This window comes from Oryx dammah, unplaced genomic scaffold, assembly GCF_014754425.2.
Source record: "Oryx dammah isolate SB20612 unplaced genomic scaffold, SCBI_Odam_1.1 HiC_scaffold_13, whole genome shotgun sequence".
NCBI lineage: Eukaryota > Metazoa > Chordata > Mammalia > Artiodactyla > Bovidae > Oryx > Oryx dammah.
In genome coordinates this window covers 13,698,551-13,718,790 of record NW_024070197.1, presented here as the reverse complement: position 1 = coordinate 13,718,790, position 20,240 = coordinate 13,698,551, and the positions used below count along the sequence as shown (strand labels likewise).

Genomic DNA, 20,240 nt, shown 5'->3' with positions numbered 1-20,240 from the left:
ACAGATGAGGAAACTGAGGCTGGGAGAATTGAAGCACTTTATTCTGGGTCTCACAGGGCAAGTGGTTTAAACTCAAGACTGTTCTAATCCAAGGAGCTGAGAAACCCTGCCCCACATATTTGTTTGCTTCTCTCTTATGAGTTACAAAAATCTCCTCCTTCCAGGCTCCCAGGACCTTTATCCTGCCTTGCTCCCTGACCTCTCCAGGGACCAGAACTAACTGCAGATACCTCAGCCCAGAAACTCACTGGTTCCCCCATAAAACAGAAGTCAGATTCAGAGAAAAAAGATTTTTATTTAAGAAGCTTGAGGGGGCTAGTAAGGGAGGGGAAGAGGAGAGAGGCCCCAGTGATGGCACGGCTCCCCTCACCCCACCTAGTGCATTCTTAACAGACGTGAGCTGTGAGCGCCTGAGAGGCAGGGTCAGTCAGGAAGGGGGTGTCTGGATCCCACAGCGCATGTTAGCTGGAACAGCAAAGTCTGAAACGAAGAAGCTGAGAGTGAAACAAAGGGGCCCAAGCAGAGCATCTGGCTTCCCCTCTGCCGCACTGGGGACCCAATAGCTCTTCTTCTTTGAGAAACTAAAGAGTCCAGACCCTCAGCACCTCCTCCCTCAGACCCAGGTGTCCAGACCCCCAGCTCCTTCCCTCAGATCCAGGAGTCCAGATCCTCAGCCACTCACCTATCTGCTGAGGTTTAGGCAGGTTCAGTTTGTTCATGACCTTGACAAATTCCTCACAGCTGAGGGTAAGCCGAGGGTTCAGAGTCCGTTCCTCCTCCACAGTGGACACTGTAAGCCCTGATGGCCAAGGGAGTGGGGAGGAAGGTCAAATTCTCCAGTGCCTCTGGCCTCCCAGAACTACATTTCCCAGGAGGCCTCAGGGTACCTTTCTGGCCCAGGACTAACAGATTGCTTTCCCCCTAACCAATAGGGACTATGGGAAATGTAGTTTCCCAGTTCCTTAAGTTCTATAAGGAAGTCCCAGGAAAGCCTATGCCTTCCAGAATTCTAGGCGTTATATTTTCTACATCTACCCTCAGTATACCTCAGCACTTGATCTTTTTGGTCAGAGGAATTCCTGGGACTTGTAGTCTGAGAGCCACACGAGGATGACAGCAGTTCAGTGCTCCCTCTCAAAAGCTAAATTATATAAATCCCACAACTCCTCCAGGAAGCCCTCACCGTGGTAATCATGAGCAGGGTAGATCAGACAGTTTCCTGGAAGAGTGAAGATCTTTTCATGAACTGAGTGGTACAAGGTCTTAGCACAGCCTGGGGAAGGAAAAGTCAGAGGTCAGTGGAACAACAGGTTGAGAGAAGCTCCCAAACCGCTTCCCTTCAGGAAAAAGACAGGAGGATAAACATCACTGTAGCTAAACCTTCTCCCTCATTTTCTGCCAGTAGCCCTTTGGGTAGAGAAGGAGAGGGAAGGGAATTCTAGGTAAGTGGAACAGCACATGCAAAGACTTCGGGAATGGTAAGAATTCAGCATGACTGTAAAGAAGCTTGGGATAGGACCCTGAAACACCAAGTCCCCTCACTCTGGAGGTGCTAAGAAAGGATTCTGGGTAGGGAAAGTGGATTAGAAGGTAAGAAATTGAAGACACGAGGCAAAGGAGGATAGAGCCATAGTTTTGGCAAGAAGTTCTGAGTCCTAAATTGGGACAGGAGCAAACCTCTCAGAATGTTCTGCCATCTTTTCTTTCATCTTTTCTTTGATCTCATGACTGTGTTGGATGAATAAATGGAAGATTAGGAGCTTCAGAGAGAAAAAGACAGAGACCAAGATGGAAAGATAAGGAAAGAGGAAGCAAGAAGCAGCCTGGGGACGTGGCTACCCACAGCCAGCTCACTAAGGCTGTCTCTTTTCTCTCATTCAGCCTCACCCTGCAAGGTGGCTAAATCCTCCCATCTAGTGTCCACCCCATTCACACACAGACTCAAAGGGCACTGTGAAACTAAACACCCTTCCCACAGTAAAACTCCTTAACGTAATTGCCGCCAGCAGCTAAACCCCAAATGTAACATCGTGCATGCTCAGTCACTCAGTGGTGTCCAACTCTTTGCAACCCCATGGACTGTAGCCTGTCAAGTTCCTCTGCCTATGGGATTTTTCAGGCAAGAATATTGGAGTGGATTGCAATTTCCTCCTCCAGGGGATCTTCCCGACCCAGGGATCAAACCAGCATCTCCTGAGTCTCCTGAGTCTCCTGAATTGGCAGGAAGATTCTTTACTGCTGAGCTACCAGGGAAGCCCAATGTAACATCACACCTTAGCAATTAAACCACTGAACCTAACCACCTCCTAGCAGCTAAACTCCTTGAGTCTAATCCTGATCCCCTAAAAATCTAACATTCGTTCATTCATTCTTACAATGGACACTTAAAATCCTGGCATTCCCATAACCATACTAAAATCTTGGGTCAGGGAAAAGGGCTTGTGACCTTGCTGGAAGTCTGTCCGCCCACACCCTCGGATAAGCAGGGCGTCTCCAGTGAAGGCCATGCTGTGGTCATTCAAGACGAAGGTGACACAGCCAGGGGTGTGGCCAGGGCTGGCCCGGGTCTCCAAGGCCTGGAAGAGAAGGAAAGTACAAAGAGTCACCAATAAGCCTATGGTTTTACACTCATGGTAAAACTGGCCTCAGATGCTCCCACCTCATCATCCCAGGATCACATTTAGATAATGTGTACTTTTTTTTTTGATTAAAAAAAAAATGTAATTTAGATCCTAGACTCAAACGTCACTCCAGAGTAAACCCCCAGTGAATTACAAACTTAAAACAAGGAAATAAAATCATAAAACTAGAACAACAACAAACATACAAAGAAATAGTAGGTTGGCCAAGAATTTCATTCATGAAGTTTTTAGCCAACCTGATATACAATCTCTGGTTAGAGAAGAACATTCATCTTAAAGGGCATAAATCATTAAGGGAAAGATCGGTGGTTTGAATTTTGATAAATTTGACGTTTCAGAATGGCAACAACATCATAAACAAAATTTAAAGGAAATCAACACGCTGGTAAAATATTTTTGTAGCACATACATACCAGACAGTAATCAGGATACTTTATGCACAAACGGATCTTGCATATCAGTAAGAAAAAGATAAGCACACTAATAAATATGAAATACCAAACAGACATTTAAAATTATGTCATTGAAATAAAATTTAATGATGCTATACATGAATATTCATAAGAAGAGGTGGCAAGAATACACGGAAGAACTGTACAAAAAAGATCTTCACGACCCAGATAGTCATGATGATGTGATCACTAATCTAGAACCAGACATCTTGGAATGTGAAGTCAAGAGGGCCTTAGAAAAAAAAAAAAAAAAAGAGGGCCTTAGAAAGCATCACTACGAACAAAGCTAGTGGAAGCGATGGAATTCCAATTGAGCTGTTTCAAATCCTGAAAGATAATATTGTGAAAGTGCTGCACTCAATATGCCAGCAAATTTGGAAAACTCAGCAGTGGCCACAGGACTGGAAAAGGTCAGTTTTCATTCCAATTCCAAAGAAAGGCAATGCCAAAGAATGCTCAAACTACAACACAATTGCACTCATCTCACACACTAGTAACGTAATGCTCAAAATTCTCCAAGCCAGGCTTCAGCAATACGTAAACCGTGAATTCCCTGACGTTCAAGCTGGTTTTAGAAAAGGCAGAGGAACAGAGATCAAATTGCCAACATCCGCTGGATCATGGAAAAAGCAAGAGAGTTTCAGAAAAACATCTATTTCTGCTTTATTGACTATGCCAAAGCCTTTGACTGTGTGGATCACAATAAACTGTGGAAAATTCTGAAAGAGATAGGAATACCAGACCATCTCACCTGCCTCTTGAGAAATCTGTGTGCAGGTCAGGAAGCAACAGTTAGAACTGGACATGGAAAAACAGACTGGTTCCAAATAGGAAAAGGAGTACGTCAAAGCTGTATATTGTCACCCTGCTTATTTAACTTATATGCAGAGTACATCATGAGAAACGCTGGACTGGAAGAAACACAAGCTGGAATCAAGATTGCCGGGAGAAATATCAATAACCTCAGATATGCAGATGACACCACCCTTATGGCAGAAAGTGAAGAGGAGCTAAAAAGCCTCTTGATGAAAGTGAAGGAGGAGAGCGAAAAAGTTGGCCTAAAGCTCAACATTCAGAAAACGAAGATCATGGCATCCGGTCCCATCACTTCATGGGAAATAGATGGGGAAACAGTGGAAACAGTGTCAGACTTTATTTTGGGGGGCTCCAGAATCACTGCAGATGGTGACTGCAGCCATGAAATTAAAAGATGCCTACTCCTTGGAAGAAAAGTTATGACCAACCTAGATAGCATATTCAAAAGCAGAGACATTACTTTGCCAACAAAGGTCCGTCTAGTCAAGGCTATGGTTTTTCCTGTGGTCATGTATGGATGTGAGAGTTGGACTGTGAAGAAGGCTGAGTGCCGAAGAATTGATGCTTTTGAACTGTGGTGTTGGAGAAGACTCTTGAGAGTCCCCTGGACTGCAAGGAGATCCAACCAGTCCATTCTGAAGGAGATTTCTTTGGAAGGAATGATGGTAAAGCTGAAACTCCAGTACTTTGGCCACCTCATGAGAGGAGTTGACTCATTGGAAAAAACTCTGATGCTGGGAGGGATTGAGGGCAGGAGGAAAAGGGGACGACCGAGGATGAGATGGCTGGATGGCATCACGGACTCAATGGACGTGAGTCTGAGTGAACTCTGGGAGCTGGTGATGAACAGGGAGGTCTGGCATGCTGAGATTCATGGAGTCACAAAGAGTCGGACATGACTGAGCAACTGAACTGAACTGAACTGAACTGATACACGAATATTCAATGGCATGAAAAGATGTTTACTAGCCAGTAAGTGCAAAAAAACAGGTTACAAAGCAACTTAAACAATGTCTATTTTTAAAAATGTATTAATTAGCTCAAAAAATTTTTTTCTTTAGACTCCTCCTATATTATCTTTTTGTTTTACAGTGAACATGCCATTTTGTAATCAAAAATAAAACACAAAATTCAGGATAAACTAAATAAACACTAAAAAAAACCCCAAAATTCTAGAAGGAAATATAAAAGAATAGATCTATATTTATAGATATATATTATATTAATGTTTATATAGCATTATGCATTATATATATATTATAATATATATGTATATACATAAAATCTTGAGGTAGAAAAGGTTTTTCTAAGCACAGTAGGAAATCCTGAGGCCACAAGGAAAAACAGGGACCAAATAGTTTAACTTCATTATAGAAAAGGAAAATCAGAGTGACAAAACAAAAAAACTCAGAGACAATGTTAGCAGCATGTATAAGAAAGTGTTATAAAACCAGAATATCTGAACAGCTCCTAAACATCAAGAACCCCGAAAGAAAAATGGCCAAATAAAAGAAAAGGCAATTCAGGGAAGAGGGAACAAACATCTGAAAAGATGTTTGATCCCCTTTAAAAAAGGGCAGGGAGAGAGAGATCTAAATTTTAAAACCTTTATTTTTCATTTATCAGATTGGCAACTGTCAGAGTTGCTCAGGGTGTTTGAGACAAACCCTTTCATCCTCTGGGATGTGAGTACGACTCAGAAAAGCCATTTTAGATGGCAGCTAAGCAGTGTCTCGGAGAAAGCAATGGCACCCCAGTCCAGTACTCTTGCCTGGAAAATCCCATGGACGGAGGAGCCTGGTGGGCTGCAGTCCATGGGGTTGCTAAGAGTTGGACACGACTGAGTGACTTCACTTTCACTTTTGATTTTCATGCATTGGAGAAGGCAATGGCAACCCACTCCAGTGTTCTTGCCTGGAGAATCCCAAGGACAGGGGAGCCTGGTGGGCTGCCATCTATGGGGTTGCACAGAGTCGGACATGACTGAAGTGACTTAGCAGCAGCAGCAGCAAGCAGCATCTAGCAACATCTCAAAGGCACATATTTTCTGAGCTCTCAAAGCCACTACTAAGGCTCTGCTGTTAAGAACAACCGACACATGAGCACAAAAACACCACCCAGGGAGCCCTGATTATCTAAATTCCCACATTCAGTTTAGTGAAGCAACTGTCAGAAAAAAAAAATTCTTACCCCAGTGATCTAACAATCACTTATGAGATTAGTTTCCACTCACGTATCACTCTTCCTCTCTTAATAGAAGCTCCTCCCACCAGTTAGCATCCTTGTCCAGGGCAGTCATCTGCTAATTATCAAAGGACACTATGTGCAGACTCTATATCCACAGCCGATATCTGTTTTAACCTTCCCCACTCACAGATCTCCAGTTTGGTTTGGGGCATCAGTGTGCCCAGCAGAAGCACTTTCCCAGTCTCCCTGACAGCTTGGGTGGCCTCTGGCACAGTTCTCTGGCCAATAAGATCTCAGCAAGTATCCTGAGAAATTCTGGGAAAGCTTTTCCCTTCCTGATAAAAAGGGACTGGCACTTGCCCTTTCCACTTCATCTGGCTCTGAACACAAGATGTGATGGCCAGAGTTGCAGCAGCTATCTTGCAACCATGAAGGAAAAAAGCCAAGATAATCAACCCCACAAATGATGGTGACGCCAAATCAGAGAATAACTACCTTCTTCCAAATTTCCTGTTATATGAAAAAGTGAAACTGTTTGTTCAAGCCACTGTATGGTTTTTTCAGTTACTATCTGCCAAACACCTTCTTAGCTCATCTGCACTAGGGTATATGGGCAATGCAAAACAAGTGCAAAGGGAAATCACAAATCTTGCAAAATCTTGTGGGAAAAATCACATACCCTGACCCCTCAAATTAATATCGCCTTTTGGTAGAGGAGGGATGATATTTCACTTTTTATTTTGTATGTTCCCATACTCTCTGAATTTTTTTAAACAAAAAGCATGGAAATTTTTGAACTAAAAAAGGGGACGGATATTCATGAGAAATGTTCAAAATATTTAACTTTGGTTATAACAAAGCTATGACAAAGCTAGACACTGTGTTAAAAAGCAAAGACATTACTTTGCTGTAAAAGGTCCATATGGTCAAGGCTATGGTGTTTCCATTAGTCATGTACAGATGTGAGAGCTGAACAATAAAGAATTGATGCTTTTGAACTGTGGTGTTGGAGAACTCTTGAGAGTCCCTTGGAAAGCAAGATCAAACCAGTCAATCTTAAAGGAAATCAACCCTGAATACTCTTTGGAAGGTCTGATGCTGAAGCTGAAGCTTCAATACTTTGTCTACCTGATGCAAAGAGCTGACTCATTAGAAAAGACCCTGATGCTGGGAAAGATTGAAGGCAGAAGGAGGTGAGGGTGACAGAGGATGAGATAGCTCGATGGTATCTCTGATTCAATGGACACAGACTTGAGTAAACTCTGGGAGATGGTGAGAGACAGGGAAGCCTGGCGTGCTGCAATCCGTGGGGCCACAAAGAGTTGGACATGACTTGGCAAATGAACAACAACAGCAAATAACATGGGTATTGGCCAATCAGAAGGGCGTCAGTTGTAAACAACCAGTAATTAGAATATATAGGGGCTTCCCTGGTGGCTTAGCCGTAAAGAATCTGCCTGCAATATAGGAGACCTGGGTTCAATCCCTGGGTCAGGAAGATTCCCTGGAGAAGGAAATGGCAACCCACTTCATGGGAAACCCCATGGACAGAGGAGCCTGGCTGGGTCCACAGGGTTGCAAAAGAATCAGAGCGACTAAACAACAGTTAGAGCATGTACGGTTGACCCTTGAACAACTTAGATTTGAACTGCGCAAGACCACATATAGGAGGATGTTTTTCAGTAGTAAATACTACGGTACTCCCCAACCTGACTTAGTGAATCCATGGATGTGGAAAAAACACAGATAGAAGGACCAACTGTATCAAGATATACCCCGATTTTTGAATGTGGGGAGGGTCAGTGGCCCTAACTCCCTGAGTTCTTCAAGGGTCAACAGTATATGGCATATTAATTATGTGATGTGTATAAATTAAACAAAATTTTAATATAAATTGAACACAATCCTGCTTGCCACAGGGATCAAAACCTCCTAGGCCCTTAATGACTAAGTCTGTGTCATAGGTAGCTTTGCTAATGGGCAGCCTCCCTATTTATCTTTCCCTTCTCTGGAATATCTAGAATTTACCATCTCTATCAACCCCCATAATCCTGTCCATCCCAGGCCTCACCTGCTTGGGCCAACTGCCAGCCTCCTCCCTGGCCTACCAGCCCCCAGTCTACCTCCTACATGACCTGAGGGGGCTTTTCTACCACCCAGATCCCATTTTGACCCTGCTCAAAACCCTTCCTGGGGGAGGGGGGTTTAAGAGGGAGGGGACACATATGTTCCTATGGCTGATTCATGTTGATATATGGCAGAAACGAATACCATATTGTAAAGCAATTATCCTCCAATTAAAAATAAATAATTGTTTTTCAATCCAACAATTAAAAAACAAAAAATCTTTCCCAGGCTCCCAGTGGCCCCAGGACAGTTCCAGCTCTTCAGCCCTGCTCTGGTGCCTGCTCACGTTTCCAGCCCCATGTCCTATGACATCCTCCTTTCTCCAGCTACTTTGAATCCCAGAGTCAATTCCAGAAAACACCAGGCTTCGCCACACTTTTTTGTGCCTGCAATTCCCTCTTCTCCCGTCAGTCTGGTCTGCCCACTTTTTACGGACCTGATTGACTCCTTTTCCTTTGTCAAGGCTCTCTTCTAAGGACTTGACATGACTGAATTCATTCAGACCTCACACATACTTACTCAGTAAGTATCACTGCTGTCCCCACTCTACAGATGAGGAAACTGAGGCACAGGATGAGAATGAACAAACGACACATGATGATATGGATGAATCTCACAGATACAACCATGAGCCAAAACAAAAAAGTGGGGCAGACATAAAGAGTGAAGTGGAGAGGGAGAGGATAAAGTGGGAAATCTCAGAGTGCCTGGTGCACAGGAAGGTAAGCGGTATTTCATGAAGCTGAGGTTTCAGTGCTGACCCCAGATGTAAAATATTTCTCTCTCACTGAAAGTGCATGGATTAGTGGTTAAGAGCAGTCCCTGGAGCCATATGACATGGGCTGTAAATTTGGCTCTGCTATTACTAGCTGTGTGACCTTGGGCAAGCTATTTCACCTCTCTGGGCTTCTCTACTCATTTGTAAAATGCGGATAATAATTGTCCCCACTTCATAGGGCTATTATAAAGATTAAATTATTTCACGTATGTAAAGCATTTTAAAAATGCTCAGGAAATTCCCTGACAGTCCCGTGGTTAAGACTCTGCACCCTCACTGCCAAGGGCTGGGGTTTGACCCCTGGTCAGGGAACTAAGATCCTACAAGCCAAGTGGCACAGCCAAAAAATAAAAATGCCTGATATACAATAATTTCTGTATTATAAATAATAATAATGTTTTAAAATTCTAAAATACTGATCTAGTGGAACCACCAAGCCTCCTGGGTTCAAATCCTGGCTCAGCCAACTTTCTCAGTATAGCTTTTGGGCAAGTCACTTTTCCTCTCTGCACTCCCTTCTCTGTAAAATGGGAAAATACTTCTGATCTCACTACCGGGATGTTGTTGTTTAGTCACAAAGTTGTGTCTGTCTCTTTGCGACCCCATGGACTGTAGCCCCCACCAGGTTCCTCTGTCCATGGGATTTCCCAGGCAAGAATACTGAAGTGGGTTGCCATTTCCTTCTCCAAGGGGATCTTCCCGACCCAGGGATCTAACTTGCATTTCCTGCATTGCAGGCGGCTTCTTTACCCCTGAGCCATCAGAGAATCCCTACTATGTGGTTAGGAAGGTTTAATGAGATTTATCTGTCAGAGAAGACACAGTGGAGGGTCAAGAACCAGGTTCAGCCATAGTAACGCTTCGTCTGGATGGCTCAGTAGTTATTAAAAGTCTGAATTTGCTGTTGACCCTTATCATTTGGAGGATTTCTCAAAAATGTATATTTGTAGCTTCTAATTTTAAAAAAAAGACAGAGAGAAGAGCTTCCCTGGTGGCCTCCTGCATCAGCAGGAGACGTGAGTTCGATTCCTCATCCAGGAAGATCCCACATGCCATGGAGCCCTTGGGCCACAACTACTCAGCCTATGAGTCTCGACCATTGAGCCCATGTGCAGCGACCGCTGAAACTCTCGCATCTAGAGCCCTGCTCTGCAAAACAAGAGAAGCCACTGCGATGGGAAGCCGAGCACTGAAACTAGAGGACGGCCCATGCGGCAACGGAGACACAGCACAGCCAAAAATAAGTCAACTTTTCAAAAAAGAAGAAGGCTTGACAGTAGACAGACGACAGCCTGAAGCATGAATAATCAAGTTGATTATGCAGTGGGTATTCTCCGTAAACAGAGCTGCTGCTGCTGCTGCTAAGTCGCTTCAGTCGTGTCCGACTCTGTGCGATCCCATAGACGGCAGCCCACCAGGCTCCCCCGTCCCTGGGATTCTCCAGGCAAGAACACTGGAGTGGGTTGCCATTGCCTTCTCCAATGCATGAAAGTGAAAAGTGAAAGGGAAGTCCCTCAGTCGTGTCCGACTCCCAGCGACTCCATGGACTGCAGCCCACCAGGCTCCTCCGTCCGTGGGATTTTCCAGGCAAGAGGACTGGAGTGGGGTGCCATTGCCTTCTCCCCCAACACCTGCTTCCAGGAAGTGGAATATATGATTCCCAAAGTCTTGTGAGCTACACACTGAGAAAATGTACTTCCAGAGCTTAGCACAATACTAAGTGAGAAACAAACACTCAATCTTTATTAACTATTATTAAGTTATTCATTATTATTACCATCCAGTAGGACTTCCCTAGTGGCTCAGCTGGTAAAGAATCCACCTGCAATGTGGGAGACCTGGGTTCGATCCCTGGGTTGGGAAGACACCCTGGAGAAGGAAAAGGCTACCCAATTCAGTATTCTGGCCTGGAGAATTCCCTGAACTGTATAGTTCATGGGGTCGCAAAGAGTCCAACACAACTGAGCGACTTTCACTTCACTTCACATCATCCAATACAGAAATAATCTGCATTTTACTTCAGTTAATAGCAAAGGGAAATTGTTGAAGAACAAGTTAAATGACACCAGGAAGCAACAACCAGACACACCCAGAAAGTGGGCTATTCTGCAAGACAACAGGCTGGGAGCTTCAGAAGTCAGTGTCCGGGGTTCCCCCGGGGGTCCAGTGGTTAAGAAGTCACCTGTCAATGCAGGGAATACAGGTTTGATCCCTGCTCTGGGGAGATTCCACATACCGAGGGCCAATTAAGCCTGTGAACCACAATTACTGAGCCCACACTCTAAAGCCCAAGTTTCGCAACTAGACAGTAGCCCCTGCTCACTGCAACTAGAGAAAGTTCATGCCCAGCAAGGAAGACCCATTGCAGCCCAAACTAATTAATCAATTTATTTTTAAAGTCAATGTCATGGAGCAGAAAGGGTATTAAACTGTTCTAGACTTGTTCAGTCACTTGGTCATGTCCAATTCTTTGAGACCCCATGGACTGCAGCACACCAGGCTTCCCTGTCCTTCACTGTCTCATAGAGTTTGCTCAAACTCATGCACGTTGAGTTCTAGACTAAAAGAGACTAAATACACATACCAGCCAAATGCCATGTATGAACTTTGATTGGGTCCTATTTAATAAAAGAATAGCTATAAAAATTATGCTTTTGAACTGTGGTGTTGGAGAAGACTCTTGAGAGTCCCTTGGACTGCAAGGAGATCCAACCAGTCCATCCTAAAGGAGATCAGTCCTGGGTGTTCATTGGAAGGACTGGTGTTGAAGCTGAAACTCTAATACTTTGGCCACCTGATGCAAAGTGCTGACTGATTTGAAAAGACCCTGATGCTAGGAAAGATTGAGGGCAGGAGGAGAAGGGGACAACAGAGGATGAGATGGTTGGATGGCATCACCGACTCAATGGATGTGGGTTTGGGTGGACTCCAGGAGTTAGTGATGGACAGGGAGGCCTGATGTGCTGCAGTTCAGGGGGTCGCAAAGAGTCGGACATGACTGAACGACTGAACTGAACTGATAAAAATGATTCCTGAGAAACGGGAAATTTGAACATGGGCTAGATTTTAGAACTATTTAAGAATTTAAGAACATGTCTATGTTGTTAGACATGACAGATTTTTTTTAAAAAGAATGGTTCTCAAGGTGGTGTCATAGAGGGAACCCTCAGGGTCTGCAAGATCAAAACTATTAAACTATTTTCATAATGGTGTGAAGAGGCCTTCTGTCCTTTTTCACTCCCATGAGAATTCAGTGGAGTTTTCCAGAAGCTACATAACCTGTGATAATGTCATCACTCTGACAGCTGGATGCTTGTGTATTCTTCTGCTTTTAAAAAAGTCTCAGTTTCAACTTCTGCTACAGTAAATGTTTTTTGCATATCAGAATACTTATGTTTTCTTTTTAAAACAGATATGATTGACATATAACCAATACAGTAAATATTAACAGACAGAATCCAGGTAAACAAGAGCTTTTTAGGGTCCTCCATAAACCTCATGAACTGTAGCCCACCAGTCTCCCCTGTCCACGAGATTTCCCAGGCAAGAATACTGGAGTGGGTAGCCATTCCCTTCTCCAGGGGGTCTTCCCAACCTAGGGATCAAACCCCCATCTCCCACAATGCAGGTGGATTTTTTACCATCTGAGCCACCAGGGAGGCCCTTTATAACTTATAAGAAGGTTAAGGAATCCTCAGATCAAAACGTTTGAGTTTGAGAACCGCTGATATAGGAAAACAATCTTAGAAGTCTTTAGGGGGGAAAAGTCTGCAACTTAGCTTTTGACTACAAAAGGAGGAAAAAAGTATTAATATATACGCAAGAGAGAGAAATAAAGCAAACATAGTAAAAATGTCAGCAACCGGTAAACTTCAGAGAAAAGATATGAGACTATTAACTGTACTATTCTTTTGATTTACTACAGTTTTGGAAATACTAAAAAAAAAAAAAGTTATGGGTGGGAGCAGCTAACATGGTGACCTAGCCCAGCCTCGCCTGTTCCTGAAACCTGAGTAATCCTCTGCAGGGATTCTGTGGGACCTGCCTAACCCCACATTCTTTTCAAAAATTTATTCTTCCCGTTCATGATGCATCAAGGGCGTAATACAGCTCCACAGCTGCCCTTTCGCCTATTTCCTGCAGAAATGTGCCTGCTAAGTCGGCTTCAGTCATGTCTGACTCTTTGCGACCCTATGGACTGCAGCCACCAGGCTCCTCTGTCCATGGAATTCTCCAGGCAAGAAAACTGGAGTGGGTTGCCATGCCCTTCTCCAGGGGATCTTCTCCACCCAGGGATCCAATCCACACCTCTTATGCCTCCTGCACTGGCAGGCAGGTTCTTTACCATTGCGCCACCAATTGCCTGTTATGACCTAGCCTCTGAAGTCAGGCAGGATCACACCTGGGAAGCCCTCCTGCAGAAGTGGTGGCTTACAAAACCAGCGAAACTTAACACAAGAGATGCACGCAAGCACAAGGCGCCTTCGCCTGGCAGTTCCCATGGCCCGCACTGCCCCCTGGTGGCAAGTAAACGCTAGCCTTTTCCCACTTGGTTCCCAAGTTCATTTCTCTGCTCCATTGTTTAAAAAGCACTTGGACATGGTATAACTAACTGCTGTTTCTATACCCGCTAAACTTGAAGATCTAAAGTGTCATTTTCCATTGTAGCTAAATACTCTGAAGTTTCATCAGCTAAACTTACCTTCTTCTGTGAAAAAAATTAAATTTATGTGTTCTGCTTAGGGGGACCAGGTACTTAAAAATGCATCAAAAAATAAGATGGACGCTGTGTTGTACACATGAAACTAACAAGATACTGTAAACCAACTAAACTTCAATTTAAAAAAATAAGATTAAGTGATGGATATATAGAGGTATATGCTGTAAATGTTTTTTCAACTTTTATGTATGCTGCAAGTTTTTCATAAAAATGTTGGTGGGGGGTTTAGACTGTCCTGGGGCTTGTAGCTCAGCTGGTAAAGAATCCACCTGCAATGCAGGAGACTCCAGTTTGATTCCTGGGTTGGGAAGTTCCCCTGGAGGAGGGCATGGCAACCCACTGAAGTATTCTTACCTGGAGAATCCCATGGACAGAGGAGCCTGGCAGGCTACAGTCCATGAGATCGCAGAGTCGGACACGACTGAGCGACTAAGCACAGAAGAGCACATAGACTTGTTCTACAATATTTCATTCCAAACAGGAAGAACCACTGAACTCCTCAGGTGGGCCAAATGAGAATCACCTGTGAGGTTTTAAAGTATACTGATTTCTGGTGTCTGCCTCAAACAATTAACTCAGAATCTCTTAAGTGGGACCTGGGGATTAGTATCTTGAGCAGCACCCTCTCTGCATCAATATGTGAAAGTCGCTCAGTCGGGTCCGACTCTTTGCAACTCCATGGGCTTCTCCAAGCCAGAATCCTGGAGTGGGTAGTCTTTCCCTTCTCCAGGGAATCTTCCCAACTCAGGGATCGAACCCAGGTCTCCCACATTGCAGGCAGATTCTTTACCAGCTGAGCCACCAGGGAAGCCCAAGAATACTGGAGTGGGTAGCCTACCCCTTCTCCAGCAGATCTTCCTAACCCAGGAATCAGACCGGGGTCTCCTGCACTGCAGGTGGATTCTTTACCAACTGTGCTATCAGGGAAGCTACATCAATATATGTAACAAGAAAGACTAACTTTCAGACTCTGCCACCCCTCATGGGAGCTGCTGGAAGGTTTAAGTCTCAATCATTGCTTAATAAAACAGAAAGTCCATTCTACAATGAAACCATCCAAATGTGGTCCACTGTGAATATAAAATCTACAGCCAGTTCAAAAAACTGGTGGTTTCTACTAAAGTTAAATATGCATCAGTTCTAAGACACAGCAAGTCCACTCCCTGGAATTGAGGGTAATGCCCACCATTACCATTGAGGGTGATGTTCAAGAATCTTCAAAGCAGTGTTATACATAATAGGCCAAAACTGAAATCAACCATCAAAAGGATATATAAACTGTCATCAATTCACATGATAAAATGCTCTACAGCAGGGGCTGGCAAACTATGCGCCACATTTGGCCTGCCACTTGCTTTTATAAGCCCTGGGAACTAAGAATGGTTTTTCTTTTTGATGGTTGGAAAAAAAAAATCAAAATAAGAATGGCATTTCATGACACTTGGAAATTATTGAAATCAAATTTTCAGGGGCCATAAATAAGGTTTTAGTGGAGCCCAGCCGTGCTCATTCACGCCTCCACTGTCTGCGACTGCTTTCAAAGCAGCAGGAGAATTAAGTAGTTACAACAGGGATCATGTGGCCTGCAAAACCAAAAAGATTCACTATCTGGTCTTGGGCATAAAAAGTGTGCCAGCTACTGCTATACAACACAAAAGCAAAGAACTACAATTATATAGAAGCATATGCAGAGTGAAGGAAGCAGACACAAAGAGCACACAAGGATCCCTGTTTATCAAGTCCAGCACAGACAGAACCAGTCTGATTAAATAAGTCAGAACGGTCCCTTCGTGTGACTGTCAATGGCCAGGAAGGGGGACATGGAAGACTTTTGGACCAGTGGGCATGATTTGGATCTGGGCAGTGGATACTCCAGTATAGACATATGTAAAAAATTACCAGGCTGCACGTGTATAATATGAGCTCTTGTTATTATAATATGCATGTTACAATTAAACTTTTTAAAGTGGAGGGGAGGGAAGTGAGAGGGGAAGAAAAGTGCCCATCTCCAGAGGTTTCTAAAGAACTCAGATGAAAAACAAACAAAAATGCTGAATAATCATAAAGACAGATAATAAAAAGTGTTGGCGAGGATGTGGAGGAACTGCAACCTTCACACAGGTGATGGGAACATAAGATGGTGCAGCCAGGACTTCCCCGGTGGTCCAGTGGTTAAGAATCTGCCTGCTGATACAGAGCACGTGGGTTTGATCCCTGGTCAGGGAACTAAGCTCCCATATGCCTCCGGGCAGCTACGCTTGTGTACCACCACTAGTGAGCCCGTGAGCTCCAGAGCTCACACGCCACACCTAGAGAGAAGCCTGTGGCCATAATGAAAGACCCCACATGCCTCAACTAAGACCCAACACAGCCAAATACATAAATATTTTTAAAAATGTTTATTCAAGGGCTTCCCTGGTGGCCCAGATGGCAAAGAACCTGCCTGAAACGCAGGCGACCCAGGTTCAGGCTGTGGGTTGGGAAGATCCCCTGGAGAAGGGAACGGCAGCCCACTCCAGTATTCTTGCCGGAAGAATTCCATGGAGCCAGGTGGGCTACTCAGTCCATGGGGTTGCAAAGAGTTGGACATGACTGAGTGACTAACACACACACACCTTTTTTTTTTTTAAGATCAATTTGAAAAAATAAAATTGTTTAGACACTTTGGGTAACAGTTTTTTTTTTTTTTTTTAATTCATTTATTTGGCTGCACTGGATCTTGGTTGAGGCATGTGAACTCTTAGTTATGGCATGTGGGATTTAGGTCCCTGACTAGGGATCGAACCTGTGCCGTCTGCATTGGTAATGCAGAGTCTTAGCCAGTGGACCACCAGGGAAGCCCTGGGTAACAGTTTCTGATAACAATTTCTCAAACTGTTAAACAAAGTTAGCATATGATCCAGCAATTCCACCCCATGTATACACCCAAGAGAGATGAAAACACACACCCACACAAAACTTATACATGAATATTCATAGCAGCATTATTCATAATACCCTCAAAGTGGAAACAATTTAACTGCCCATTGACTGATGAATAAATAAAATGTGATATATCCATACAACGGAATACTATTCAGTAATAAAAAGAAATGAAACACTGGATACATGTTACAACACGGATGAACCCTGACAAATTATGGTTAAGTGTTACAGTCACAAAGACCACATATTAGATGATACCATTTCTATGGAATATCCAGAATAAGCAAATCTATAGAGATTGAAAGCAGATTAGTAGTTGCCTACAGCCGTGGGAGTGAAAGAAGGGCACACTGGGGTGACAGCTAAGGGGTGCAGAATCTTCTTTCTGGAGTGAGGAAAATATTCTAAAATGAATTGTGGTGACGGATGTGCAACTCCGAATATACTAAGTCACTGAATATGTATTTTAAATGCGTGAACCGGATGGTATGTGAACTATATCAATAAAGCTGTTTAAAAAAACCAAGCACTGAGAGTTCCCTGGTGGCCCAGTGGTCTGGACTCCATGCTTCCACTGCTGTGAAAAGTGAAAGTGAAAGTGACTCAGTCGTGTCTGATTCTCTGTGACCCCACGGGACTATACAGTCCATTGAATTCTCCAGGTCAGAATACTGGAGCGGGTGGGTAGCCTTTCCCTTCTCCAGGGAATCTTCCCAACCCAGGGATGGAACCCAGGTCTCCCACATTGCTGGTGGATTCTTTACCAGCTGAGCCACAAGGCGAGCCCAGTGCGGTGGCCCCAGTTTAATCCCTGATCAGGGAACTAAGATCCTGCAAGCTGCTCCACACAACCAAAAAAAGGAAAGCACTAACACAATCTTCCACAGCTAAAGCCTTCCACACTGATTAACTGAAAACATCACTCATCCAATATGACAAAGGGCTCACCTTGACACATAACTCCAACTGTTTCTAACACCTCTAATGCTTGTTAGAACCTGCCTATTAAACACAGTGTACATAAATGTCCAATGCATTTTCTTTTTACTTCCAGGAAAAGACTTGAAATAAAGAAGCTGTGACCAGTGGAGCTAAACCCTCTGATCCCAAATTAGGAGTCTGGGATTAACATATACACACCACTATACAGGGGTGCTGCGATTCATGGGGTCGCAAAGAGTCGGACATGACTGAATGACTGAACTGAACTGAACTGATACAGGAAATAGATAACCAACAAAGGCCTACTGCATAGCACAGGGAACCCTACTCAATATTTTGTCATAACTCGATACGGGAAAAGAATCTGAAAAAGAATGGGTCACTGAGTCACTTTGCTGTACACTTGAAACTAACACAACATTGTAAATCAACTAAACGCCAATATAAAATAAAAATTAAATTTAAAAAGTAATGATAAACCTTCCGATCCCACACACAGACCTCATGTCCACAAAATCTTCTGACTCAGATAAACTGACCTCGTTTAGCAAAACCTGGAGGCAAAGTCCTCACCCTGTCATCTAACATTCTGTCTACAAAGCCAGCCAGCCAAACTATCTTCAGTCTTTCGAAACTCTGATCAGAAATGAGTTCTGCCAGCTGTTTCCCCTTCCCCCTGAGGGCAACTCCCCCTAGCACCCTCCTCACCCATCATATTGCCCTGGGTTAAAATTCTGGCCGGAACCCTGCTGATATTGCTGGTTGCAAAAAAAAGGAGGTAGGAATCTTTAGACCATTGCTGTGTGAGGCAATAGCGGGGCTGGAGTTAGGGTGAGGCAAGCAGGCTCCTAAAGGGGCGCAATATTTAAGGAGGCACCCACTCGAAGGTGCCAGCCCTGTCGTTTCACAGACGTGAGAATAAGCGCCTCCTTAAGTGTTGCACCCGAGGCACCTCACTTGCCTCACCCTAGTTAGTCCTTGCTCTGGGGCTACTGGATGCACCTTCTTCCATCTATGACCTTGGAATTCCAGCTCCCAGTCAAATATTATGAGACTCCAACGGCAAAGGAGTTGCCACAAGGTTACAGAAAACTCTTTTAAGTGTTGTTGACTTAAGGGGTTCGGTCAGAGACACACCTGCCAGAGACTCTTGGCCCACTTTTCCACCTGGGTTTATGGTGCCCTCCTCCCAGAGACAGAAACTCCTCCCAGAGACAGATAGGAACTCAGGCCTGGCCGCCCCTCCTACCCCAGGTCTCAGAAGCCCAGGCCTCCATCCCCCCTTCCCTTTAGCACAAGAAGTCCAGGCCACCACCCTTTTAGACCCAGCATCCAACTCACGAAGCGCCCGAACTGGATGGAGTCTCCATCCTCAATGTGCCAGTCAGCCTGGGCCCCGCTAAGGCGGGAGATGACAGACTGGCAGCCGGGAAGTAGGGACCGGAGCAGCCCGGAGCCGGTAATGTGGTCCGCATGGCAGTGGGTATTCACTGGGAGAGAGAGGAGGGCCAGGTCCGGGAGGGCACAGAGAGGACCCGGGATTCCAGCCCCCAGCGCCCGCCCTCGCCCGCCCTGAGACCCAGGAGTCCGGGTCTCCGGCTTCCCGCTCCAAGCTGCGGCCCCGCGCCCTCAGACCCTAGGAGCTCCGCACTGACCCGCATACAGCAGCCGCAGCCCCAGCTCCTTGACCAACTGGGCATCTCGTTGCGCTGTCTCCAGAACCGGGTCGATCAGAACCGCCTCTCGGGACTCTCGGTCCCCCAGAAGATACGTATAGGTGCAGCTCTTGGACTCAAACATCTGGGAAGCGGGGCGGGTACAGCTGAGAGTACGGAATCAGACTTCCACTCATTGCAGACCCAGGAGTCCAGGCCTCAACCCGAGTGTCTTCCTAAGATCCCGGCCCAGAAACTCCAGACCCGTTTTACTGTCTAAACCAAAGAATTCCAACATCCATCCGTCCCCAAATTTGGGTCCCCATCACCCATTCTGAAATAGAGGCAGGATGCCGGCCCCAAGCCCGGAGGATTCCAGAACCTCCCCCCCCGCCCCCCCCCCCGCCCCCCCCCCCCCCTTTAAAGGACGCAAGAGTCTAGCCCCACACCACTTCCTCAAAGATGTAGGATTGGGGCCAGGGTATCTCTCCGGATTTAAAGGACCCAGGAGTTCCGCCCTTGCACCCGCTCAGGACCCAGTAATCTCGCTCCCGGGTCCAGCCACAGCGAACCTGCCGTAGGAGAACGGGGGCTCCAGACCCTGTGTGTTGACTGAGCCGTCGGCCGGCGACCTTCAGTGCAGACCCCGCCATGGTGCCCGAGGCAGAGTAGGGACAGAGCGGAGGACGAATGCCCGCGGAAGCCCGAAGCTCCGCTGGCTGACCCCGGGGGGGCAGGGCGGGGGCGGGGCCCGCCTTAAAGGAGCCGCGACTGCCCGGACCGAGGGCGGGGCTGAGCAGAGCGAGGCTGGCGAGTTTGGAAAGACTGAAGAGAGGAGACAGCAAGACCTGGAGAAACAAAGAACAGTCACCTCACACTGGCCTGAATGGCCATCATCAAAAGTCTATGAACAATAAATGATAGAGAAGGTGGGGAGAAAAGGGAACCCTCCTACACTGTTGGAAGAGTTACAACCACTATGTGGAGAACAGTATG

General features: G+C 45.3%; 1 protein-coding gene across 2 annotated transcripts; it reads right to left on the bottom strand.

Moving 5' to 3' along the window:
* Window positions 1-275: 275 nt before the first annotated feature.
* ETHE1 (ETHE1 persulfide dioxygenase) lies at window positions 276-19,973 on the bottom strand. Of its 2 annotated transcripts, XM_040252604.1 has the most exons (7): window positions 19,817-19,973; window positions 19,245-19,389; window positions 18,931-19,079; window positions 2,447-2,576; window positions 1,184-1,273; window positions 683-799; window positions 276-480 (listed from the first exon to the last, which is right to left on the bottom strand). In XM_040252604.1, the coding sequence occupies exons 1-7, from the start codon at window positions 19,895-19,897 to the stop codon at window positions 428-430; spliced, it is 765 nt and encodes a 254-aa protein (XP_040108538.1). In that variant the 5' UTR covers window positions 19,898-19,973; the 3' UTR covers window positions 276-427. The 2 variants fall into 2 exon arrangements, with proteins under 2 accessions (XP_040108538.1, XP_040108539.1); XM_040252605.1 differs by lacking the exon at window positions 18,931-19,079 and having other exon boundaries at window positions 19,817-19,940.
* Between the last annotated feature and the right edge of the window lie 267 nt (window positions 19,974-20,240).